Raw genomic sequence first — 27,190 nt, forward strand, 5'->3', positions numbered from 1 at the left:
ATCATAATGATTTTCTAAGTGCCTGTTCCCTCAGCCCTGATTTTCCGTGCTCCAGATGTCAGGAGAATTGCCTCATTTTCTCTCTCTCCTTTCTTGGATAGTGGGGTTCCGTTTACTACCTTCCAAACCACAGGGAATGAGTTTAAAATCTGGGGAAGAACTCAAGGGATCAAAAGCAATGGGTCCACTATCTCTGCAGCTAGTTCTTTATAACCTTAGGGTGTAGATTTGTCAGATTTTAATCCTGTTAATTTCTCTGATACTAGTTCTATGATGTTATTTTATGTTCCTCACTCTTGCTACGCCCTTAGTTCTCTACAATATCTGGAGTCGTTGTTGTGTCTTCTGCCATGAAGGTGGAGGGCGGAATTTTCTGGCCGTGCTCACCTCAAGGTTGGAAAATCCCATCCAAGGTCAACGGACTTTTGCATGATCCGTGCCCCGCCCACATCGATTCCCGTGCTGGGTGGGATGTGAAAATTCCATCCGAAGTATGTGTTTGATGTCTGTCATTTCTGTATTCCCCATTATAATTTCTTCTCTATCTGCCTCAGTTGGATCCATGTTTATTTTTGCAAGATCTTTTTTACATTGTGTGCAGAAGCTTTTACAATGTTTTTTTGTCTCTTGCTTATTCAAATGCTATTTCTCTCTATCAATTAGTTGACCATCCCTTTCTGAATTCTAAAATTCTTCCAATCCTAGGCTGTGTCCTCAGCCCCTTACTATACTGCTTATACACCTATGACTGTGTGGCCAAATTCCCCTTCAACTCGATTTTCAAGTTTGCTGATGACACCACCGTAGTGGGTTGGATCTCAAACAATGATGAGACGGAGTACAGGAAAGGGATAGAGAATCTGGTGAACTGGTGTGATGACAGTAATCTCTCTCTCAATGTCAACAAAATGAAAGAGATAGTCCTCGACTTCAAGAAGCTTAGTGGAGGACATGCCCCTGTCTACATCAATGGGGATGAAGTAGAAATGGTCAGGAGCTTCAGGCTTTTAGGTGTCCAGATCACCAGCAAGCTGTCCTGGTCCCTCCGTGCTAACGCTATAATTAAGAAAGCCCACCAACACCTTTACTTTCTCAGAAGACAAAGGAAATTTGGCATGTCAGCTACGTCTCTCACCAACTTTTATAGATGCACCATAGAAAGCATTCTTTCTGGTTGTATCACAGTTTGGTATGGCTCCTGCTCTGCCCAAGACCACAAGAAACAACAAGGGGTCATGATCGAAGCCCAGTTCATCATGCAAACCAGCCTCCCATCAATTAACTCTGGCTACACTTCCCGTTGCCTCGAAAAGGACCCCATGCAACCTGGACATACTCTCTTCTACCTTCTTCCATCAGGAAAAAGATACAAAAGTCTGAGGACACCTACCAACCGACTCAAGAATAGCTTCTTCCCTGCTGCCATCAGACTTTTGAATGGACCTACCTCGCATTACGTTGATCTTTCTCTACACTCTAAGCTATGACTATAGCACTACATTCTGCACTCTCTTTTCCTTCTCTATGAACGGTATGCGTTGTCTGTATAGCATGCAAGAAACAATACTTTTCACTGTATACTAATATATATGACAATAATAAATCAAATCAAACCTTTTGGCAACATTATAAGCCTCTTCCTTTAAAGTAATATTTTACTTAACTTCTCGTTAGCAATGTTTGCATCACTTTTCCAATGGGTTTTTATTCCTCGAGGGAATGTATGCCCATTATGAGAAATTATTTCTTTGAATGTTTACTCTTGCATCATCTTATCTCTTAATCATTTCCATGTCTCCCTTAACCAACTTGCCCCTCACACCCAAGTGGTTTGTTTGGTTCAGATTTAAGATAACAGTATGACACATGAACTAAATCTCTCTCAAACTCAATATAAAATTCTGTTGTATTATGATCAGTCTTCCCCAAATGTTCCTTCACTATAAGGTTATAAATGAATAATTTTCCATTACATAATACTATATCCAAAATAGCCTGTTCCCTCGTTGATTCCTCAAATTACTGATCTAGAAAAGTATCTTGAACGCATCCTCTTCAAATTATTATTACAAATTTGCTTTGCGAAGTCTTCATGAAGATCAAACTCTCCACCACGATTACTGCATTACTCTTCATACATAAACCTCTAATTTCCTCATTTATACCCTGTCCAACACTACAACTATAGTGAGGAGCCATTAATTACTCCCACTCGTGTTTTCTGCCCTTGTTGCCCCAACCAAACTCTTTCAATATCCTGATTTTGCAAGCCAAGATGCTTTCTCTTTACTGCATATCCCATCCTTTATCATTAGGGTTAACCTCTCCTCCTAAAAGTATCTTCTAAAAACCAAGTATCCTGACATGCTTAGTTTCCAAACTCAGTCGCTGAAAGCATGGGCGGAATTTTATGGCCTCACTCGACCCGAGACCGGAAAATCCCACCCAAGGTCAACGGACATTTCCATTGTCCGCCCCTTTCCCGCTCCAATTCCCTGGCGGGCTGGGCGATAGAATTCCGGCACATGTCTACATAATGATTATTGGATTAAACCCATTTATTTCTATTTGTGCTGTTTAATCATCTATTTTATTGTGATTGTTTCATGCATTCAGATACGGGGCCTTCAACTTTTTACTCTTGTTTCCTGATGTTCTGTTACCTTTCTCTGCCCCTCGTTGGCCCACTCTGCTTGCTTTTATCCAAAATACTATTTCAGAAGTTAGAACATTTCTCTTATTGCTTTTGAGTGCACCCTTTCGGAATCCTCCCACACCCTTCTTCATTAGTCATAGGGGGTGATCTTATTGGCTCTTCCCACCAGTTGATTGGCATGGCGAACCAGTAAGATCAGGCGAGAGGTGAAAAATTGGTTTTGCACTCCATTTTTCACCTCTCGTGATGTTACGGACAATGATTTGTCAGAAAATCGTCTTCGTGCTCATAAAGGGCGCAAAGCCAATTTCAATATGCATTAGCAAATTTATATAATTAGTGAGTCCCAGGCGCTATTGTCTGAGCTCACTTGCCCTTACCAACTCGCTGGTCGAAGTCCTCACCGGCGAGAATCACATATAGTCCCCATATGTGATGTGATAGCCTCGCCAGTGTGAATGGAAGCCATTGAAGCCCTCCAGGTGATTGGGTCAGGGCCTGGCAGTGCCAGCCTGGCACTATCAACATGGAACCCTGACAGTACCACCCTGGCACCGCTAAGGGGGTTGAGCCTGAGGGGGCGTAGGGAGGGGGGGAAAGAGTGAAGGAAGGTATTCTGCATTGTGGGAGAGAATGGGAAATCAGCCAGGAGGGCGATCAGGCAATGTTCGGGTGGGCGGCGATGGCCAGGGGAAGGCGGAGGGGCGAAGTGGCGGTGGTTTCTTCCCACAGTCCGAAGATGTGCAGGTTAGGTTGATTGGCCATGCAAAATTACCCCTTAATGTCCCAAGATATATAGGGTAGGGGGACTAATGGGGTAAATACATGGAGTTATGTGGCAAGCCTGGGTAAGAGTCGGTGCAGACTCAATAGGTTGAATGGCCTCCTTCTGCACTACAGGGATTCTATGATTTGAACAGTGCTGACACTTTAGATCCCTCATTTTCTTACCTTGGCTGATTATTCCCATCACACCCAGAACACCAGGCCCGTCCCACTACACTCCTTCCCCTGCTCTCAATCCCACTCTTTGTCCTCCCCTGGATCCCTTCTCCATCTTCCCCACCCCAATCCACAACCTCCCTCACCACTCACTCTCCCTTGCCATTCCCGAGCCTCCATCCTCCTGCTCCTCTGCCTTGGGAACAAAAGAGGTGGAAAACTGCTGACATTACAATGTCAACCAATGCACGCCACCTTAAAACAAACTGGGTGCCGTGAGATTCTGGCACTGACTATCTTGAAGGTAGGACTTCATTAAGAGCTGTTTCACATTAATGATTATTCATGGCCTGCAAGTGTATCACAATTACGAATCCACGTCACTGACTTTTATGCATCTCCGTCTGCTGTGGGGAAAATCAATATTTCACATCCCATCTAATTGAATCATCCCATTAGTATTCCCACTCTTGTGAGCTCCATTAAAAAGTGTGAGGAGTTCTCCAGATATCCTGGACAACGTTCCTCCCTCAACAGACACCATAAAAAATGGATGAAATAACCATTCCTATAATTTATCAATTAATCCATGTTACTCTTGGGAATCTTATACAACTGCCTACTCAGACAGAGGCTGGTTTTCATGTTTCAGCCTACATTTTGTGAGGCAGTGAGAAAGTGATAAACTGCTTTTATCGTTGTGAATGTTTTGTTAATATTGACAAAATGGTCAGTGTTATAGAATCAATTTTACTTAGAGGCAGTAATGGATAGCATTGCATGTCTGAAAGTAACTTTTCAAGCTAGTCGATTGCCAAATGCGTTGCACATGGGGAAACACAGAGAGCTAAATGGGATTGAATTTACTTGAACCTCCAGCTCCTTTGTCTGGAGACCATCGGCTTTATAACAGTTATCCTGAGTTTATGAAAAATCTGCTCCTGGACTGTGAGACACAGTAGGCAATGCCTGCACTCAGTTATCTTGGTATATGATTACTGCTCCAGGGCATGCTGGCTGGTGGAAGGAAATCAATGGACAAATGAATGCTTTTGTTCCCATCCTATGGCAAATCTAGTTTGTTATGATAGTCTGTACAATGGGGTCTGTCCATTCAGCTGTTTGGTGATGAGGCTGCTTTTGATGAGCTTTTAATTATTAATTCTCATGTGAACGACTTACTTACAAAGTCTAGAGCGCATCCAATTTTTCAATATCCTGTCATTTTACATTCTGATCTGAAAAGAAAAAAATCATTCTGGACAGGCACAAGGTACCGCTTCAAGAACAAAGGGTTCTTTCCTCGTCTTCTGATTGGAGACAAAAAAATGTAACGTTGAATTAGCAACAAAATTGCACAGGAACCAGAAAATAAAGTGGGCACAAGCCGTCTTTGCTATAACTACCCATCAAACAATGCTTTCAGCAGTTCCAGGGCACTGAGGTGGATGTTAGTTACATCAAACATGAGGGGTCAGTTTAGCTCAGTTGGAAGGACTGCTGCTTTATGATGTGTTTCATCAGAAGTAACTCTTCAAGTGCAGACAATAAAAATAAAACAAAAACTTACTCCAACTTATAAATCAAAGAAAGGGTTCAGTAAAGAAACATCATTACTCCAAACTTGGGGCCTCGCCCTGGGTCACTCCAAGCTCCACAGTAAGTAAGTCGTTTTTATTTATAGTGAGTCAGCTGACCATTACATCATTCTGTAATTGGCTCCATTGTTTACTGGGTCAGCTGACCCTTACATCTTGTTACCATTGTATTGGATGTAATGTGACCAAAGTTGTCACTGATTACATTCTAACATGATGCAGAGCAACACCGATAGCACGGGTTCAATTCCTGTCCCAGTGTTATACTATTCATGAAGGCCCTGCCTTCTCAACTTTGCCCCTCACCTGAGGTGAGGTGACCCTGAGGTTATATCGCCATCAGAAAGCCTATGGTCATCTGGATCTATAGTGACTTTTCCCTAAGCTAAAGGAACATGTTTGGCTGTCCTCTGCATATATTAATTTTAATTGTTCAATCTTTTCAAAAAGAATTACTCAATGCATGGAACTTAAATGCCCATTGTTTGCCACACACAATTGCAGCAATTAAAACAGATGGAATCAATCAGCCTGTGTCTATGTTAGCTCCTTTCCTGGATCTACTCTCTCCTTAGTCTAAGACTTCAAGTTTCCATGTAAATGATGCTGTTGATTAAATTTACCAAATCCTTTACAGAATGGGAGCCTGGGAACCAGGACTTCAGTGTCCTAACCTTATGGCTGGCCTGTGATCTCTTTGTGAGATATTCCCTCCCACTGGTCAACAAGATCAGTCTCCACCTCAATATTTACTTGTGAGAAATCATTCTATGTTCTAATAACCTTCCGCAGAAGACAACTCTTCTACATTCGCTCTATGGGCAGCATGGTGGCACAGTGGTTACACTGTTGCCTCATAGCGCCAGGGACCCGGGTTCAATTCTGGCCTTGGGTAACTGTGCGGAGTTTACATGTTCTCCCAGTGTCTGCGTGGGTTTCCTCCGGGTGCTCCTGTTTCCTCCCACAGTCCAAAGATGTGCAGGTTAGGTGGATTGGCCATGCTAAATTGCCCAAGTGTCAGGAGGATTACGGGGATAGGGTCTGGGTGGGATTGTTGTCGGTGCAGGTTTGATGGGTAGAATGGCCGCCTTCTGCACTGTAGGGATTCTATCATTCTATGATTCATCTTCTAAGAATCAGGCCAAGTCTCTGTGTCTTTGTTACCAATTTCTTAACTAATTTTTCACTATTTATCATTTTAATATCTTCTGTGATTTTCAAACGTTCCTATGAGATTGCCCCCTTAACATTCACCGTTCCTGTGAACAAAGCCCTAGAGTTTTTGAGTCTTCTTTCGGAAGTATAACCTCACTTCAAAATACTGGGAAAGATCAAATCCACAGGTGGAAGTGTCACCTGGTTCACTGATTTATCGGGTGGAGTTTTCCCTGTCCCACCAGCCGCGGGAATCACAACTGGCAGGACAGAAAATTCGGCTGAACCATTTAAAAGTCTGTTGACCTCAGATAGGGTTTCCGGACTTAAGGCACGCCCGGCTGGAACATCCCACCCCTCATCCATGTCCCGTCAGCATTGCATAGATTACAGATGGAATTTACTGTCGTCCCATGACTGAGTATGGAGATGGGGGGTATTTAATTGGGTGAGGGTGGCAGAAATGGGTCTTGCCACCTTCCCAGTTCTGCCCTGATTAAGTCCAGAGCATGTAGGCTCATGCACTGCCTTTCTGCCCTACTGCCAATGGAGGCCTTTAAGTGGGGAATTGATGCAATTAATGCCCACCTCAGGCCTCATCCCACCACCGCCTGTATTCAATCAATAGCAGGAGAGGAGGGTCACCACCCAGGAAGCTTGGTTTGCTTGTGGGCACTTGGGGGTGAGGGTGAGGGTCAGTGTCCTTCGCTCAAAGGTAAGGGGCTCGGTATTGGGAGGGGAGGGGGTTGGGGAACCTGAGACTGACTTCTGGTGATAATGCCCTCTGCCCCATGACCCCCATTCCACCTTCAGTCACCTTTGGCCTGGGCTTCCTCTGTGATCTGGGCCTCTGGTGGGTACATTACTGGCAGTTACCACCACAAGTGCTGCATAGTCTCCGATTGGCTGGCAGCTCATAGGGAGTGGGTCTTCCAAGCCTGGGGTCCTTGATCCTGCTGCAGGCCACTTGAATGCCTGATGGGGAATTAATTCGGAAGGGTTTCTGGAAAGGAGGTGCTGTGGGGCTCTTGTCAGCCCTCCAGCCAGCAGGTTAAAACCTCCCCCTGACCCCAGACAGTCTTGGAGTGGGGAACTCTCAGACGGGAGGGGGGGGGAGTGGGGAACTACTCAGGGATTGATGAGAGTCTTGCCCTGTTACGGGCACGGTGTGGGTCTATCAGCAGTTACCCAGAAGCTAGAAATGGTTTTAATTCTTCCAGCCATTTCTGGTAACGATTGGTGTAATGCAGCTAGAACCATCAAAGTCTGCAACTTAAAATCATGGTTTTACATAGATTCCAGTGCAGGGCAATTGTCCATCAGAAGTTTGCATTCTTGGGTAATTGCCATACTATCTTTATCTTGGCATTACCTGGGACTGGATAGGGGAATTCCCCAGATCGCCTTTGAGGTCCCCCCCAACTCCCAACATCTCTCTGATGTAGTGCCCTGGAGCTTGGAAGTTATGGCCCTTGGTGCAGCTGGACGCAAACTAAGGTGCCATTGTAATCTGTGCAAGTGGCAAAACTCACACTCCGAGATGCGGAGAGACTCTCCTTCATTTCTATATTGGAACAGTAGCCTGGCCAGTGAGCGGAAGCGTGAATTCAGATGGCAGCTGGCCATTTCCAGAGAATGCAGTCCCAAGCAACCAAATAAATGGTTAGGTTGCATGGGGTCAGAGGTGAACAGAGGAAAGGGTGGAGTCTCAGGATCGAGGAGGACTCAGGTTTTCTTGTGCAGCCCAGAGAAGTCCAGCTCCTGGTCTGACAATAAACATATTTACCTTTCTGGTCCTGGATCCTGTTCCTGACAGGATTGGCCTCAGGTGATGTCACTGCAGTTTCTCTGCGCAAGGTCTCAGACTAAGATCACAGATCAGGCCCAGATGATGTCATCGGAGCCTGATGATTGAAGCGTATAATATTATGAGGGGTAGGGACAGCTGTTCCCCTTGGTCGGGGAGGGGCGGGGGGGGGGGGGAGAGGAGTCAATCACGAGGAGCATAGTTTTAGGGTGAGGGGCAGGAGTTTCAGAGGGGATTAGAGAAAATACATTTTCACTCGGAGGGTGGTGGGGATCTGGAATGCACTGCCTGGAAAGGTAGTGGAGGCTGGAAACCTTACAACCTTTAAAAAAAATTTGGATGAGCACTTGAAATATCATAAACATTCAGGGATATGGGACAGATGCAGGAAAATGGGATTAGCGCACCTTTAGTGGTAGATATTGTTGGTGCAGGCTCATGGGCCAAAGGGCCTTTTCTGCGCTGTGTGACTCAATGGGTGGGATTTTCCAGACACGCTCATCCCAATGCTGGAAAATTCCGCCCAAGGACCTCTGTATGGTACTGTCCCGCCCGCTGTGATTCCCCCGGCGGGCGGGACAGGAAAATTTCACCCCATGACTCTGTTTGCAGAGGAACCCCTGCCTCGAGACAGGTGTCCCTACCAGCTGGAATTTAAAATTGCAGTTCTTCACGGCAGTGAAGGGAGGGAAGTGCTCCAGTATTCTGGGAGGAGGTCACCCCCGTGTAGCTCGCAGTCAGGGAGCGGGGCATATAGTACAATTAGGGAAGTGTCACTCCGGGATTCTATGATGATTTCTTAATTATTGAGGTTAAAAAAGGGATGGAAAATGTGCAGGCTGAAAGTATACATTCCAAAAGCGGCACACCCAATATGTGCCAGGAACGTAAATACAAAATTTCCACCCAGGCCTGTAATAAATCCTGTAATTAGTTCATAACGAGATTAGGTTGGCACTGGTGCCACAATTTAAAATTTGACGATTTGAATGAACCTTTTGTTTCCCCAAGTGCTCAACAAGAAGTTAGTTGGTTGTCACAGCATCACTTGCTGCTAAGAATCCTCCTCTAGTGTATAGCTTTACATGTGCCCAGCTCTTTATTCATTTCAAGCCAATAATGGCCAATAGTGTAACTCTCATTAATAATACCCTGCAATGGGGAGGTAAACAATGACTTGTTTGTGCGCGCTTAATTTCTGAATGGTTTTCAATTCCTGGCCAGCCAAAGCCAACAACAAGACTACTTGTCTGGCAACACACACACACACGAGCAGGCAGGGCAACGCTGAGCGTGCTTCTCCCGTCAGCAGTGCATCAATTGAATCCTCGCCGTGACAGCATTCTGACCCCCACTGCAGCCCCATTGTCTGCAGTTCTGCTTTTCTTACAAGCCAGGGGTGCGAATCAAAGTGAGCAGCACACGGACTGGAAGCCCTTTAGTGGATTAGCAGCGACAGCACGCACAAGGAAGACTTTTGTCCTGTGCTGTCTTTGTTGGGGAGGTGGAACAATAGGAGTTGAAGCCTAATCTGAACACTTTCAGGAAAAAGGAAGGAGGGGGGGCGAATCCTCAAAAGGACATTGGCTCCTTTATCCGCAAAACCCCGGAGTTTTTGCTGCCTCATGCATGCTTCGCCGGGGTTTGTACAAAGCTCAGTGTTGCAAGCCAGAAACTCTTTGAATGGGTACTTACTGGGAGAAAGTAGACCAGTGTCGTTTGCTTTGTGTTCTGCTGGTCATCACTGCAAGAACAGATTCCTGCAGGCTCTGGCCAGATTCTTTTCCCTCTAACTGTCGACTGAGCTGTTCTTAAGCGCAGCTGAATTATTTAACGGAGTGGGATATCACCTTTACAGGGCCCTTTACCGGTGCTCAATTCGACTCGCATGCAGATACAGCGCACACATCCACAGCCCGAATCACAATTCAGAGAGGCTGTGGTTGGGTCTGGGTCACATGATGCTAGTTTGCTATGGTATTGCCTGTAATAGAAGCCCCCTGGTTATTCAGTTGGAAGAGATTCTCCTTCTCTTCCAACCTTTAAAGTTAAACTTCTACCTGCGTGGGAAAAAGAACAGCCCACACCGCCAAGTATTTTTAGTTTCATCGGAGATTCATACCACCCCCAAACATCTTCCCGTTGGTTTATGCAACAACAACTTGCATTTGCATGGTGCCACTGATGTAGCAGATTGTCCAAAGGTGCTTCACTCAGGTGTAAGATACAACAATGTAACGCCTGTCACAAAGAGATATTGGGACAGGTGCCCAAAAGCCTGGTCAAAAAGCTAGGTTTGAAGGTGTATTTTAAAAGGGGCAGGGGGAGAAGGGTCTTCCACCTTACCCAAACACGCCAAGCAAACAAAGAGATATGGAATAAAGGCAAAACATCCTGGATGTTGGAATCTGAAACAAAAACAGAAAATGCCGGAGAAACCCAGCAGGTCTGACAACATCTGTGGAGGGAGGATAGAGCCACATCTGCCTCAATACTCATGTTTTGAATATTGTTTTGGAAAATTGTTCAAAAATGGTGCAGAGGCAGGTCTCTTTAGTGCTTGTTCCTGACACACAGCCTCGCCCACCCGAGAGAGCACAATGGAAACTTGCAGGCGCGTTCTGCTATTTTCAGAACATTTGCCGAGGCTGTGCAGAAAACTTTGAAGTGCAATCCCGATATTGTGGCTTGTGTTCCCGATGGATGAGACGATACACTGATGGGAAATGCATCCAGAAAATTGGCACTGGAGTCTCCAGTGGGCAAACAATACCAACAAACAGTAGTTTGGGAAGAACAAAAGAATCATTTTACCCAATGACCATTTTCATTGGGTTAATCCTGCCTACCCATGTTCTCACCATTTCCCCTTAATCTTTGCTCTTTCCAGAAGCACCTCACAGAAGAAGAGAATGAAACTATTGGGAATGTGGCAGATGGATCAAGAGAAGAAGCACTCTGTTAATATCTGCCAATCTTTGACATATCAAAGTCCTCGACTAGTTAAACCAGTGGTGGGTAATCTGCAGCCTGGGGCCACGTACGGTCCATCTGGGTTCTGAGCGCAGCCCACAAGACATTTTGTTGACTATTGTCCAGGATTGCTACATTCCACTGATTTCCATCTGTGTAGTTTTTTCCTGCTGGCGTGACTGAAGCGATACGCCCATAAAGCAAGAGCAAGTGAAGTGAGGAACGTGCTGATTGCTCACAACATTGACCCCGAGAGCCATGCACTCCCTCTGTATCCAAAATGTAAATACTTCCTTTTTTTAAAAAACCATTATAAGTTGATGATAGTCCTATAAATATATGAATGATTAAGCACTTTCTATAACACATTGTGAAATGCTCAAAGTACATTAAATGTATTTAACCTTATTCAAGGGTCAGTGAACAAGCCCAATTTCAATCTTGAAGCCTGTTGAGATGGAGTGCCACTCAAGTGGCCCACTCATTAGCCTAGGTTGCCCATCACTTGAGGTAAACCATTGAGTGTGACGTGCTTTGGGATGATATTGAGAAATGAGAGAAGGTGACGTATTGATGCATCATCAACTGTTCAAAAAAACTGTACAAATGAAATTCATAATGTTTAATTTACCATTGTAATAAAAATATGCTTCTTGCTAGCTTAGGGGTTTAAAAGACTAACTTAGGGGTTTAAAGAAAAAGGGCGGCATGGACAAGTTGGGCCGAAGGGCCTGTTTCCATGCTGTAAATCTCTATGACTCTAACTCTTGTCAAAGCTGAAATCCTTTATGGGACAGCTAATGCATAGCATAAAGTGTTCTTCATCATGGAATGGTAGAATGGAGGTTCTTCCTTCCCATGGAGCTCCTGTAGTTAGTCACAGCCAACCCATCGAAGGGAAATGAAAACACAAACATTTCAGCAGATCGAAGCCATGAAAGAAAGTGGGAAATAAATCAACCCACAGCATTATCACCCACCTACAAACCTCACCTCTTGCACATTCCCGCATTTCTCCATCCAATCACTGGCAGCCATGCCTTCAGTTAGGCCCTAAGCTCTGGAATTTCCTCACTAAACATCTGTCGCCTCCTTTGAAGCTCCTTAAAACATATTTCTTTCAACTGCCCTCTGTCTTGGTAACCCATCTTGTTCACTAACGTCCTTTAGGGAAGGAAATCTTCTGTCCTTACCTGGTCTGGCCTACATGCGACTCCAGAGCCTCAGCAATCTAGTTGACTCTCAACTGCCCTCGGGCAACTAGGGATGGGTAATAAATGCTGACCAGCCAGCGATGCCCATGTCCCACGAATGAATTGAAATAAAATTATGTCTGGTTGTGTTCCTGTGAAGCACCATGGGTTGTTCTATTATGTTAAAGGCAGTATATCAATGCAAGTTGTTGTCGCCATCTTGCCACTCACAGAGGGCACACACACAGGTTTGGCTGAGCGTTGGGAGTATTATTCTGACCTCTGATCTTTAAGGCTAAATGATCATGGCTGCCATCCGCATGCAACGTGCAGTTTGATTCACAACCGGTTCCTGCAGTGTTATAACTGCAATAGAGTTATTCCTTACACTTCAAAAATGAAACTAAAAATATCTTCAGTTATGTCATAATCTTGGCTAACATGTCACCTTTTCCTACGTTCCAAATCAGTGAAATGTGAATATTCTGTTCACTGCAAAATGAGGCCCTGCACTGAAATATGGACCCTGGTGGCCTCAGACTGTCGAGGAAAGTTCCCTTTATTGAGACTTCTGTATTTTTAAAAGCTCTAAGTGGAAATAGGGTTTTCTTTGTCAAAAACAGAACTCGAGTTTTTAAAGGTTTTATTGTGCTGGTTTATTTTATCCACATTCAGCAGCACCACCACACAATAAGGCAGCTTTATGATTAACGTTTCTTCTTATTTCTTATGAAGTAGATGATTTTCCAGGAAGCAGTAAATTCCATGAATTCAATGTGAAACTTTTCCTGTCAGCAACGCATATCCAATGTGGAGTTTGCTGAACTTATGAACACTGGAGTAGGCCATTTGGCCCTGTAAGCCCCTTCCATCGCCATTTAATGAGTTCATTGCTATCTGCGACAAACGTCAGGGACAGAATTTCACCTTGCCCTGCCGACAGGTTTACAGACGGGGCTAGGGTCTAGAAAATTCCTTGGATGGCCTTCCCACCAGGCTACCGCCTGCCCTGACCTCTCCGCAATTTCATTGTGGGATGGGCAAGGGCCAGCCCAATAGCCTTTCCCCAACTGAGCCTCTTAAATAGCCAATTAATCACCACTTAAGGGGCTTTTCCCACCCAGCCTCAATATTCGGGTTGGCACGAGGAGCTTGCAGGCAGAAGGCAAGCTTGAAAAGCGGTATTGCTCAGGTGGGGAGGGACAGGGGGCGTTTCCATCAATGGCCTCCTTTCAACATCGTGCGCCCCCACCCCACCACAAAAGAAACATCCCTGATCTGTGCGTGTGCTCCCTCCACCCCTGGACTCTCCCCCAACACCCCCATCCTGCCTTTGGCCAAATCCCTGGGCCTCACCACCCCTCCCAGAGACCTGTACATTTACTCAATCCGAGATTGGTGGGATTTGGACATTGGGGACAGCTTGCAGTCCCAGTCGAGTTTCCTGCAGCTTCCAGAGCTGCCAATCAAGAGAACTGACGGGCAGCTCCCTGAAGCAGGGCTTCCTGTCAACTGAGAGGACAGCAGTAAAATCCCCAATCAGTAAACTTTCGCTGGAGCGTTACAGAAACGCAGGGCGGCCAGCATCGCAGGGAATCATTCACCACCAACTCAGCAGAAGTGAAATGCTGCCGTTCTAATAATCCTGGCCCACACACCAGCCAATGACTCAGATCCCTTTGGTCATGAATGATCATAGAATCATTAAATCATTGAATCACTAAAGTACAGAAGGAGGCCATTCGGCCCATCAAGTCTGCACCGATTCTCTGACAGACCATCCCACCCAGGCCCTACCCCTGTAATTCTACGTATTTAAACGCACTACTCCCCCCTAACTACACATCTTGAGACACTGAGGGACAATTTAGCATTGCCAATCGACCTAACCTGCACATCTTGGAACATTAAGGGGCAATTTAACAAGGCCAATCCAGCTACCTGCACATCTTTAGACTGCAAGAGAAAACCAGAGCACCCGGAGGAAACCTACGCAGACACAGGGAGAACGTGCAAACTCCACACAGACAATCACCCAAAGCCAGAATTGAACCCGAGTCCCTGGTGCTATGAGGCAGCAGTGCTAACCGCAGTGCTAACCACTGTGCCACCATGCCGCTTTGGTTAACAATAATTTATCAGCATCAGATTTAAAATTAGCAATTGCTCTGCCAACAATTGACATTCAAGAGAGTTTCAAACCTTTTTCACCTTGAATTGTAAAAGTGTTTCCCATCTCACATCTGAAAGTTGTGGCTCTAACCTTTAGACTATAACCTACGGTCCTCAGCTTCCCATCCAGTGGAAATCATATTTTTTTAATCTACCCTATCTTATTGAATCATAGAATCCCAATAGTGCAGAAAGTGGCCATTCAGCCCATCGAGCTGCACTGACAACAATCCCATAATCCCGTGTATTTAGCCTGTTAATCTCCCTGACACTAAGGGTCAATTTAGCATGGTCAATCCACCTAACCTGCATATCTTTGGACTGTGGGAGGAAACTAGAGCACCCAGAGGAAACCCACGCAGACATGAGGAGAACATGCAGACTCCACACAGACAGTGACCCGAGGACGGAATTGAACCCGGGTCCCTGGTGCTAACCACTGTGCCACCCACGTGTTCTCCATAACATCTTGCAAACTTTGGTCAATTCAGCACTTAGCCATCTAAATTTCAGGGAACACAATCCTAGTTTGTGTAAACTCTCCTCATTAATTAAACCTTGGTGTCCAAGTAAATCTACACTGATCTAGTTAGATGTATTCCTCAAGGTTTCATCACAGGTCACCCAGTCTCCCAGTCTTTACTGGGGGGTTAATTTCAATAACAATGCAGAATTAAAGGTCTACCGATTACCCTGAAGCCATTGTCTATTGCCATAAAAACCTATCTGGTTCACTAATGTCCTTTAGGGAAGGCAATCTGCCATTCTTACATGGTCTGGGTGGAGAAATTGAGGCTGAGAGATCATGTGTTGAAACTAGAATACATAGGAACAGGACATTCATCCCCTTGAGCCTGTCCCCGCCATTCAATTAGATCACCACTGATCTGTATAACTTCAACAGCTACATTTACAATAACTCCTTGGATTTTAATAGCACCTTTGGTCGTAAAATGTCATAGGAGTTTTACTGAACAGAATTGGACACGTAAGAATATATTAGGGCAAATGATTAAAGGCTTGGTCAAAGAGGATAGTTTTCAGGAGCATCTTAAAGAAGGACAGAAAGAGAGAGAGGATGGCTAAACGGCCTACTCCTGCTACTAAGTCATAGAATAGAAGCCTTACCGTACAGAAGGAGGCCATTTGGCCCATCAACTCTGCACCAACTCTCCAATAGAGCAACCCACCTAGACCCTTCTCTGGAACATATTTACCCCAGAAATCTCCCGAACCTACACAGCTTGGGACACTGAGGGGGCTATTTAACATGGCCAATCTACCTTCCCTGCACATCTTTGGAATGTGGGAGGAAACCGGGACACCTGGAGGAAACTCACACTGACACGGGGAAAACGTGCAAACTCCACAGACAGAAAGCCGGAATTGAACCTGGGTTCCTGGCGCTGTGAGGCAGCAGCACTAACCACCGTGCCACCCCTATGTTCCTAGCTTAAAACTGAATTGTTAGTCGGCTGGGAGCTAATGTAGGTCAGCAAGCACCAGTGTAATGGGTGAACTCAACTTGGTGCGAGTAGTTTTTGCACTACTCTTGTAGATCCAAACAAAGTTAACACCTTATTCTATAATGAAGCATGTTATTGCCATTTTGAATATGCGATGTTTGCTGAGAATTGCCTTGCCAGTTATTGAGGAGCCAATATGGTTCATACATGATCACAAGGTGTGGCATCAACCTGCATAAAATAATTAGCGTGAAGTGTAAATGCATGTTTCCGTCACACTTGATATTGTTTGGTTGTGAAGGCAGCTGCCCGTTCCGAACAGCTTCACCTCCAGTCCAAGATATCATAACACACAGAGATCGACACAATAGGCTCAATATCAATTCGTGATTGTACTGAACTATGGAGTACAGGTTAGCAGAATGAAGCTTGTTAGAGAAACAAGCTTCATTCAGAATGGTGTGTTGCTTCCTTGGTGCCAGGGTCAAGGACATCTCTGAGCGGTTACAGGACATTCTTAAGGGGGAGGGTGAGCAGCCAGAGGTCGTTGTACATATTGATACCAACGACATAGGTAAGAAAAGGGCTGAGGTCCTGAAGAGTGAATATAGAGAGTTAGGCAGAAGGCTAATGTGCAGGACCTCAAAAGGTAGTAATTTCTAGACTACTGCCGGTGCCACATGCTAATAAAAGTAGGAATAGGAAAATTAGACAGATGAATACATGGCTTGAGAGCTGGTGCAGGGGGCAGGGATTTAGATTTTTGGATCATTGGGATCTCTTCTGGGGAAGGGGTGATCTGTTCAAGAGGGATGGATTACACCTGAACTGGAGGGGGACTAATATCCTGGTGGGGATATTTGCTAGAGCCACTCAGGAGGGTTTAAACTAGTTTGGCAGGGGATGAGACCCAAAGCAGGAGGGAGACAGAAGAGAAGGTTGAGGACACCACAGAAGCTAAAGACAGCACATTAAATGGTAAAGTCAGTGTCAGTAATCCTAGTACCCCAGACAGGTCAGACAAAAGCAGAGCAGAGAGCAAGGGAAGTCCAGATTAAACTGCATTTATTTCAATGCAAGAGGCCTGACGGGCAAGGCAGATGAACTCAGGGCATGGATGAGTACATGGGACTGGGATATTATAGCTATTACTGAAACATAGCTAAGGGAGGGACAGGACTGGCAGCTCAATGTTCCAGGGTACAGATGCTATAGGAAAGATAGAACAGGGAGGTAAGAGAGGAGTGGGAGTTGCACTTTTGATTAAGGAAAACATCACGGCAGTACTGAAGGGGGATATATCTGAGGGTTCACTGACTCTATATGGGCAGAACTGAGAAATAAGAAGGGGGAAATCATTTTGATAGGGTTGTACTATAGCCCCCCAAATAGTCAGCGGGAAATTGAGGAGCAAATATGTAAGGAGATTACGGATAACTCCAAGAAAAATAGGGTGATAATAGTCGGGGATTTTAACTGTCCCAACATTGACTGGGACAGCCATAGTATTAGAGGCTTGGATGGAGAGAAATTTGTTGAATGTATTCAGGAGGAATTTCTCATTCAATATGTGAATGGTCCGATTAGAAAGGGGGCAAAACTTGACCTCCTCTTGGGAAATAAGGAAGGGCAGGTGACAGAAGTGTTAGTGAGGGATCACTTTGGGACCAGTGACCATAAGTCCATTAGTTTAAAGATAGCTATGGAGAATGATAGGTCCGGCCCAAAAGTTAAAATTCTAAATTGGGACAAGGCCAATTTTGATGGCATCAGATAGGAACTCTCAAAAGTTAATTAGAGGAGTCTGTTGGCAGGCAAAGGGATGTCTGGTAAGTGGGAGACTTTCAAAAGTGTGTTAACCAGGGTTCAGGGTAAGCACATTCCTCTTCGAGTGAAGGACAAGGCTGATAGAAGTAGGGAACCCTGGATGACTCGGGATGTTGAGGTCCTGGTCAAGAAGATGAAGGAGGCGCATGACATGCATAGGCAGCTGGGATCAAGTGGATCCCTTGAAGAGTATAGAGGGTGTAGAAGTAGAGTTGAGAGAGAAATCAGGAAGGCAAAAAGGGGACATGAGATTGCTTTGGCAGATAAGGCAAAGCAGAATCCAAAGAGATTCTACAAATACATAAAGGGCAAAAGAGTAATAGGGAGACAGTAGGGCCTCTTAAGGATCAACAAGGTCATCTATGTGCAGATCCACAAGAGATAAGTGAGATCCTAAATGAATATTTCCCATTAGTAGTTATTGTTGAGAAAGGCATGGATGTTAGGGAACTTGGGGAAATAAATAGTGATGTCTTGAAGAGTGTATATATAACAGAGGGAGGTGCTGGAAGTCTTAAAGCGCATCAAGGTTGATAAATCCCCAGGACCTGAAGAAGTGTATCCCAGGACATTGTGAGAGGCTAAGGAGAAAATTGCGGGTCCCCTAGCTGAGATATTTGAATCATCGATAGTCACAGGTGAGGTGCCTGAAGATTGGAGGGGGGCAAATGTTGTGCCTTTGTTTAAAAAAGGCTGCAAGGAAAAGCCTGGAACTACAGGCCAGTGAGCCTCGCATCTGTGGTGGGTAAGTTGTTAGAAGGTATTCTGAGAGACAGGATCTGCAGGCATTTAGAGAGGCAAGGACTGATTAGGGACAGTCAGCATGGCTTTGTGAGTGGAAAATCATGTCTCACAAATTTGATTGAGTTTTTTGAAGGGGTAACCAAGAAGGTAGATGAGGGTAATGCAGTTGATGTTGTCTACATGGACTTTAGCAAGGCCTTTGACAAGGTACCACATGGTAGGTTGTTGCATAAAGTTAAATCTCACGGGATCCAGGGTGAAGTAGCCAAATGCATACAAAATTGGCTTGATAGTGGTTGTAGTGGGTTGTTTTTCAAACTGGAGGCCTCTGACCAGTAGCGTTGCCTCAGGGATCAGTGTTGGGTCCACTGTTATTTGTCAGTTATATTAATGATTTGGATGAGAATTTAGGAAGCATGGTTAGTAAGTTTGTGGATGACACCAAGATTGGTGGCATAGTGGACAGTGAAGAACATTATCTCGGATTGCAATGGGAGCTTGATCAATTGGGCCAGTGGACTGACGAATAGCAGATGGAGTTTAATTTAGCTAACTACGAGCTGATGCATTTTGGTAGATTGAACCAGGGCAGGACTTACTCAGTTAATGGTAAGGCGTTGGGGAGAGTTACAGAACAAAGAGATCTAGGGGTACATGTTCATAGCTCATTGAAAGCTCATTGAAAGGCCACACTTGGAATACTGTGTACAGTTCTGGTCACCTTATTATGGAAAGGATATTATTAAACTAGAAAGAGTGCAGAAAAGATTTACTAGGATGCTATCAGGACTTGATGGTTTGAGTTATAAGAAGAAGCTGGATAGGCTGGGACATTTTTCTCTGGACTGGGGGAAAGTTCAAAGTGCATTTCCCCAGGGGACACTGTTGGGACTCTTAATTTTCCCCATATATATTAATGGCCTAGTCCTTGCTGGACAGAACACAATTTCAAAATTTGCAGATGGCACAAAATTTGGAAACATTGTGTGAAGAGGACATAGCAGAACTGCAAAAGGGCATCAACAATTTGGTGGAATGGACAGATAGGCAGCCGATGAACATCAATGTGGAGAAATGTGAAGTGATTCATTTTGTTAAGAAGCACATGGCACAACAGTATAAAATTCTAAAATACACAATTCGAAAGGAGGGTGGCGGGAGCACAGGTACATGGGTATATATGTGCATAAGTCATTGAAGGAGGTGGTGGTGGGACAAGTTGAGTGTAGTTAATAAAGCATTCAGCACAGGGACATGGAGTACATGAGCAAGAAAGTAATGTTGAACTTGTACGAGACAGTAGCTAGAGTATTGCGTCGCGTTCTGGGTGCCTCACTTTAGGAAGGATGTAGAGGCATTGGAGAGAATGAAGTAAAGATTCATGAGAATGGTTCCAGGGCTGAGAAACTTCAGTTATGAAGATAGAATGGAGAAGTTCGAACCATTCTACTTAAAAAGAGAAGATAAGATAGAGATATTCAAAATCATGAAGGGTCCGGACAGAATAGATGAGGAGAACTGTTCCCACTCACTAAAGGATCAAGAATGAGTGGACACAGATTTAAAATAATTGGCATAAGAAGCAAATGTGGTATGTGAAAAAAGCTTTTACGCAGTGAGTGGTTAAGATCTGGAGTGCACTGTGTGAGACTTTGGTGGAGGCAGGTTCAATCAAAGCATTCAAAATGGAATTTGTTATCTGAAATGGAAGAAAGTGCAGGGTTACAGGGTGATGGCAGGAGAATGGCGCTAAATGCGTTGCTCACTTGGACATCCAGTGCAGACACCATGAGCTGAATGGCCTCTTCTGTGCTGTAAAGATTTTGAGATTCTGTGATGAGTGTCATTGTTTTCAGTTCCCATTTCAAGCTCTGGTCCCTAGCTACTAACTCCATCCCTCTCTAGGGCAACTAAGCTCTCTGTGACTAAACCAGTCTGGTTACAACCTCGGTGTCATATTTGAACCTGAGCTGAGCTGATGCTTTTTTATGGCCTTGTTAACATACATTGACACTTCTAGTTATTCATGTAACTGTAACCCCAGATTCCTCGGCTCTTCCAGTCCATTTTAACATCTGCTTTCTAAGGAATATGAGGATTCCTTATTCTTTCTATCACAACGTATTACCTCACTCTTACCTATAATGGACTCTTGTCAATAACATGTTCATTTTGCTGGTTTATGGATGTTTTCCTATATTTTGTCATCATCCACCTCCATGTTAATTGCATCCCATAATTTTAGTGTCATCTGCAAATTTTGATTTTGTGCTTCTTATTCCCAAGTTCCAATTATGAGGGGTGAACAACAGTGATCCCAATACCCATCCACGTCTAACAGTTGTAGGCTGTTGGTTACAGTTCAGTAGGTCTGAAGAAGTCTTTACAGTCATACATAGGTTAATTGTAAGTCATTATTGACACTCAAAACTATTTAGAAACATACAGTAAAGGGTGTTAGCTGGGAGCCGTCTCCATGCTTACTGGTACACATGTCTCTGCCCAACATTAGACTGACCCTGGATGTGGGTCGTGTACATTCTTATATTACTATGCAGGTCGTGTATTTTTATATTACTATGCAGATACTTATGGTATGCTGGCCTTCACAGCAAAAGGATTTGAGTATAGGAATAGGGATGTCTTGCTGAAGTTTTACAGGGCTTTGGTGAGGCAACACCTTGAGTATTGCATGCAATTTTGGTCTCCTAGTCTGAGGAAGGATTTTCTTGCTATCAAGAGAGTCCAGCAAAGGTTCACCAGACTGACTTCTGGAATGGCAGGACTGACATATGAAGAGAGGCTGGATCGATTGGGCTTCTACTCACTGGAGTTTAGAAGAATGAGAGGGGATCTCGTAGAAACATATAAAATCCTGATGTGACTGGACAGGCGAGATACGGGAAGAATCTTCCCGATGTTGGGGAAGTGTAGAACTGGGGTCACAGTCAAATAATAAGGGGTAAGCCATTCAGGACTGAGATGAGCAAGAACGTCTTCACTGAGAGTTGTGAACCTGTGGAATTCTCTACTGCAGAAAGTTGTTGGGGTCTGTTCGTTAGATATGTTCAAGGGGGAGCTGCACGTGGCCCGTGGGGCTAAAGGGATCAAGGGGTATGGAGAGAAAGCGAAAGCGCATGGTCAGCCATGATCAGGCTCAAAGGGTCAAATGGCCTATTCCTGCACATATTTCCTATGTTTCTATGTACTCAATCCCTACATTAACCCTACCTGTGCCAGACCCTAACTAATTGCCAGTCTGAGTCGCTACCCATACTCTCTGCTTTTTGTTTTATAACCAGTTTGCTCTCCATTCTGTTATGTGTCCCCTAACTCCACATGTTCTGACAGAGTCATGGGCCTACTTTGTGGCACGTTACCATTTGAAAATACAAATACATACATTCATTTCATTACCCCATCTATCCTTTCTGCTGTGCCTTTACAGAATTCGGTAGCTTTGATCAAGGACAGTCTTCCCTTTTGAGATCCATATCTCTTTCATTGTATTTTAACTTTCTAGGTCTTTTTCTAATTTTCTTTGTTATTTTAAAAGCCTGCCACTTTTATTGATGATGGAAACAAAGTGGAGTTTTTCACTTTCCTCGGTCTCTGCAATGTCATTTATGGTGAACACCCACCCACACCCACTTCTTTAGCCACGAGTTGTCCTATTTTGAAACCACAGGTTAATAGGATCTCAGAGACAGGCAGTATCTTAGGGCCCGGCAGCTCCACAGTAATGGTGGTTCAGGGTCCGGTCCTGGCTGTCCAGGAATCATCTCTCACCACATGCCATAGGTATCAAATATAATTACAGGTTTGATTTGATTTATTATTGTCACATGTATTAGTATGCAGTGAAAAGTATTGTTTCTTGCACACTATACAGACAAAGCATACCGTTCATAGAGAAGGAAAGGAGAGAGTGCAGAGTGTAGTGTTACACCATAGCTAGGGTGTAGAGAAAGATCAACTTAATGCAAGGTAGGTCCATTCAAAAATCTGATGGCAGCAGGGAAGAAGCTGTTCTTGAGCCGGTTGGTATGTGACCTCAGACTTTTGTCTCTTTTTCCCGATGGAAGAAGGTGGAGAGAGAATGTCCAGGGTGCGTGGGGTCCTTGATCAAGCTGGCTGCTTTGCTGAGGCAACAGGAAATGTGGACAGAGTCAATGGATGGGAGGCTGGTTTGTGTGATGGACTGGGCTACATTCACAACCCTTTGTAGTTTATTGCGTGCAGTCTTGTACCACGATATGATACAACTGGACAGAATGCTTTCTATGGTGCATCTGTAAAAGTTGGTGAGAGACGTAGCAGGCATGCCAAATTTCCTTAGTCTTCTGAGAAAGTAGAGGCAGTGGTGGGCTTTCTTAATTATAGTGTTAGCATGGGGGGGACCAGGGCAGGTTGCTGGTGATCTGGACACCTAAAAACCTGAAATTCTGGACCATTTCTACTTCGTCCCCATTGATGTAGCCAGGGGCATGCCCTCCAACTACGCTACCTGAAGCTGATGACTATCTCATAAGTGAACACATTAGCCATGTCTATGAAGCATTTCTGATTCAGAACTCATGTTCTGCACCCAACCCACTGACCTTGTCTCCTGTTTTGTGTACTCCTACAAAAGGTACTTATTCAAGCCTCTAATTCCAAGTCCTGTTAAAGATTATAAACCTGAATTACCTGTGCTGTTCTGATAGGCCTACTGTGTATTTCAAGCATTTCCTGATTTTACCCCCAGATTTCCAACCACTGTAAACTGTAAAGTGCAATTTCAAACTCATGACTGCTTTATCCCCACACTACAATTTTGTACACAGAATTAGAATGAATTTCTTATTCACGCGATGCCGAATTGCAACTTTACTACATGCACCATTAAGTTTTAAGTTTATTTATTAGTGTCACAAGTAGGCTTACATTAACACTACAATGAAGTTACTGTGAAAATCCCCTAGTCGCCACACTCCGGCACCTGTTCGGGTACACTGAGGGAGAATTTAGCATGGCCAATGCACCTAACCAGTATGTCCACTCACCTGATGAAGAAGCAGCGCTCCGAAAGCTCGTGATACCAAATAAACCTGTTGGACTTTAACCTGGTGTTGTGAGGCTTCTTAGTGTGCCCACCCCAGTCCAACACCGGCATCTCCACATCATGTCTTTCAGACTGTGGGAGGAGTGTGGAACACCCGGAGGAAACCTACACAGAGACAGGGAGAACGTGCAGACTCCACACAGACAGTGACCCAAGCCGAGAATTGAACCTGGGTCCCTGGCGCTATGAGGCAGCAGTGCTAACCACTGTGCCGCCAACATCTTCATTTATGTTTTATAGGCCACAAAATCAAGATACTGTCTCCCCAGTTGTGTGTTTTACTAATTACAGACAAGGATTTCCTCCCATTGCTTTGCATTAGTAACATCCTAAACACAGCAGGAAGATTTCCTTTGGTTGCTAAGTGCTGCCAACATTATCAGTCAATGTGTTCCAACGCATGAAGCAAAGAGTGCTAACAAAGAAAATTTCTCCCCAGGTTTTTGCGAACTCACTTGTTGGTTCAATGTTTGCAGAACTTAAACCACCGCGTCTCCCCCATTTCTCAAACCAAGGTTTAAAAGAGAATTGCTTAATGTTATTTTAATTGTCAAAAGATTGGGGAAGATGCAGCACTCCTGAGAATCCAGCTTCATTACTGACAGTGCAAAACTAGACTAACTTGTGTTTGACTGCTCTTGATCGTTTCGTGTTTCGCAGTTTGCAAGCATAAATATCCAAATAGTTGAAGAATGGGCAATTAAAAATGTCCAGTGACCAAACACTTTCAGTAACTAGGTCCTACAAATGCCTGTGAATTGTGTAATGGAAATTATTATTTCAGGGTGGAGGACAGGCTTCAGATGTGACAGTCAGGCACAAAGCAAGGCAGAATAGAATTACACAGAATTACAGAATGTGCAAAACTGGTCCATGCCAGCAGTTATATTGTCTACATGAGTCTGTTCCCACCCCTCTCCATCTCACCCAATCAGTATAATCTATTCCCTTCCCCTGCACAGTGCTAATCCAGCTTCTCCTTAAATACATCGATGCTCACTATTTCAGCTACTCTTTGTGGTAGTGAGTTCCACATTCCAACAGCACGCTGGGTTCAAAGAAAGAGTTTCTCCTGAATTCCTTGTTTGCTGACATTCCTCTATATTTGTGGCCCCTAGTTCCGGAGCAGCTCCCAAATGATAACATCCCCTCAATACCTCCCGTTCTTCTTCCTCATTTCTCTCTCTGCCCAAAGGCAGGTGCGATCCACAGCGTCACAACCTCTGCCATAGGGGGGGTGAGGAGACTGGTTTCAAATTGTCCCCAGCCTGAAAGGGGATCAAACTGCATCCGATTGGCACCAATCTGATCGACACCATCCATCTTAGCCAACTGATCCTCCAAGGAGTCTGAGTTGCCATGCGAACATACACTTTAACATGAATGTTGTGGCCTGGGGCTATGAATAGTGATGGGAGAGGCTGCAATTTTCTTTCCATCACATGGCTGACCAGAACTCTCTCCATCTCTTACTGCCTGCATTGACATGTAATAGAACAATCTACAAGCTGATGCTCTGCCTTTTGGCCACATTATGAATGCACCGATCTTGGACATCAAGTCCTGGAGTGGAATAAAAACAGAAAAGTGCAGGAAGAGCTCAGCTGGTCTGGCAGCGTTTGTGCAGAGAGAAGGGTCAAACAGACTCGAAATGTTAATTCTGTTTCTCTCTCCACAGATGCTGCCAGGTCTGCAGGGTTCTTCCAGCATTTTTCTGTTTCGATTTAAGAAAGCAAAGTTTATTTATTAGTCACAAGTAGGCTTTCATTAACACTGCAATGAAATTACTGTGAAATTCCTCTAGCCGCCACACTTCGACGCCTGTTCGGGTACACTGAGGGAGGATTTAGCATGGCCAATGCACCTAACCTGCATGTCTTTTAGATTGTGGGAGGAAACCGGAGCACCCGGAGGAAACCCACGCAGACACGGGGACAACGTGCAGAGTCCGCACAGACAGTGATCCAAGCCGGGAATCGAACCCGGGTCCCAGGCGCTGTGAGGCAGCAGTGCTAACCACAGTGCCACCGTGCTGCCCAGCATCCGCAGTATATTCGCTTGTACTTTGCGGTTCTAGGGTGGAATTTTACCGAAACGCCCGCCACGGGAATTGTAGCGGGCGGGACACGGACCATGCAAAGATCCGTTGACCTCGGGTGGGATTTTCCGAGCTTGGGGCGAGTGCGGCCAGAAAATCCCGCCCCAAGAATGGGACGTGAACTCTGACTCAGAAGCTGAACACTGCAACACAAGACCTCCTACACCTACTCTATCAATCCATTCTTAAAAGACTTCCATCCGGCCATCTCTCGGTCTTCTTTTTTCGAGAGAAAAGAGACACAAGCCATTCAAACTTCCCTGATAGACACACCCTCTCAGTTCTGGTATTGTCCTTGTAAACACGTGGCAAGCAATTTGAACCGTTATCAATTACCTTAAGATCCATGTGGAAAACCCTTAAAAAAGTTGCATAACTAAAAGAGCATGAAAGATAAGGCAAGTATATGCCTATATCGTAGCAGTATAGGACAATTGTAGCTGTTAAAGATGGGGTAAAAATAATACTGTACCGGCACACAGAAAATCAGTGAAGCCAAAACAAATGAGGATGTAAAAGTGAAATAGTGTAGTAGGATAATGCAAATTGCATGAAACATGCCTTGATGGCAAAAAGAATTTGCTGCAGGAAAGAATTTCCATGGGTCAAGTCACTCTGTCTCAACGCACACTGCCCTTTTGTTTAAAGACAAAATTGGCACACGACCACAGGGCACAGTAAAAAAGTATGTAGTGGAAAGAAATTCAAGGCACATGAGGACATATTTATGCAAGAGGCACTGGAAGATGCTGTGACTGTGGAGGTTTGACTGATGCACAGATTAACTGCTGTATCAATCACACATATTCTATAACATGTACAATGTTCATAGATCATAGAATCCTACAGTGCAGAAGGAGACCATCGAGTCTGCTGCCTCACAGCACCGACTACAATCCCACCCAGGCCCTATTCCCGTAACCCCACATATTTACCCTGCTAATCCCCCGGCACTAAGGGGCAATTGAGCTTGGCCAATCCACCTAACCTACACATCTTTGGACTGTGGGAGGAAACTGGAGCACCCGGAGGAAACCCACGTAGACATGGGGAGAACTTCAAACTCCACAAAGACACTGACCCGAGGCCGGAATTGAACCCGGGTCCCTGGCACTGTGAGGTAGCAGTGCTAACCGCTGTGCCACCCCAATGTTACAATACCATGATTGGGCAAACATAATGCACTCAATGAATAAGTATGTTCATTACTCTTATGGGACAGGTTTTATGATGTGGAACTTCCAATACCAAGCTTTTGGCACCATGCACGTTAATGAGACTATCGCATAAGATTTCTAGCTGCTGGATTTTAAAGAACGGAAAATAGGCTTGCCAAGCAGGTGCTTTAATCTTCTCCTGTAATATTCCCATTCGTTCCTCAGCAAACAGTGCACCACATTGTAAAATACAGCCCCAGAACATCCCAGCCAATCTTCCCTGTAAGCTGCATGGATG

At 44.7% G+C, this 27,190-nt stretch overlaps 1 protein-coding gene across 6 annotated transcripts in view; it reads right to left on the minus strand.

Annotated features, from left to right (window-relative positions):
• LOC144507898 (non-muscle caldesmon-like) overlaps positions 1–27,190 on the minus strand; it is a 227,516-nt gene that overhangs the window by 97,189 nt on the left and 103,137 nt on the right. Inside the window, exon 1 of one of the 6 annotated variants that reach the window (XM_078235375.1) lies at positions 9,854–10,081. The exons of the other annotated variants lie outside the window; for them this stretch is intronic. Within the exon in view, the coding sequence (XP_078091501.1) occupies positions 9,854–9,900 (47 nt within the window). The 5' untranslated portion in view covers positions 9,901–10,081. Of the gene's footprint in view, positions 1–9,853; positions 10,082–27,190 lie in introns of those variants that run through there. 6 annotated transcript variants of the gene reach the window in all.

This window comes from Mustelus asterias, chromosome 19 (genome assembly GCF_964213995.1).
Source record: "Mustelus asterias chromosome 19, sMusAst1.hap1.1, whole genome shotgun sequence".
Taxonomy (NCBI): Eukaryota; Metazoa; Chordata; class Chondrichthyes; order Carcharhiniformes; family Triakidae; genus Mustelus; species Mustelus asterias.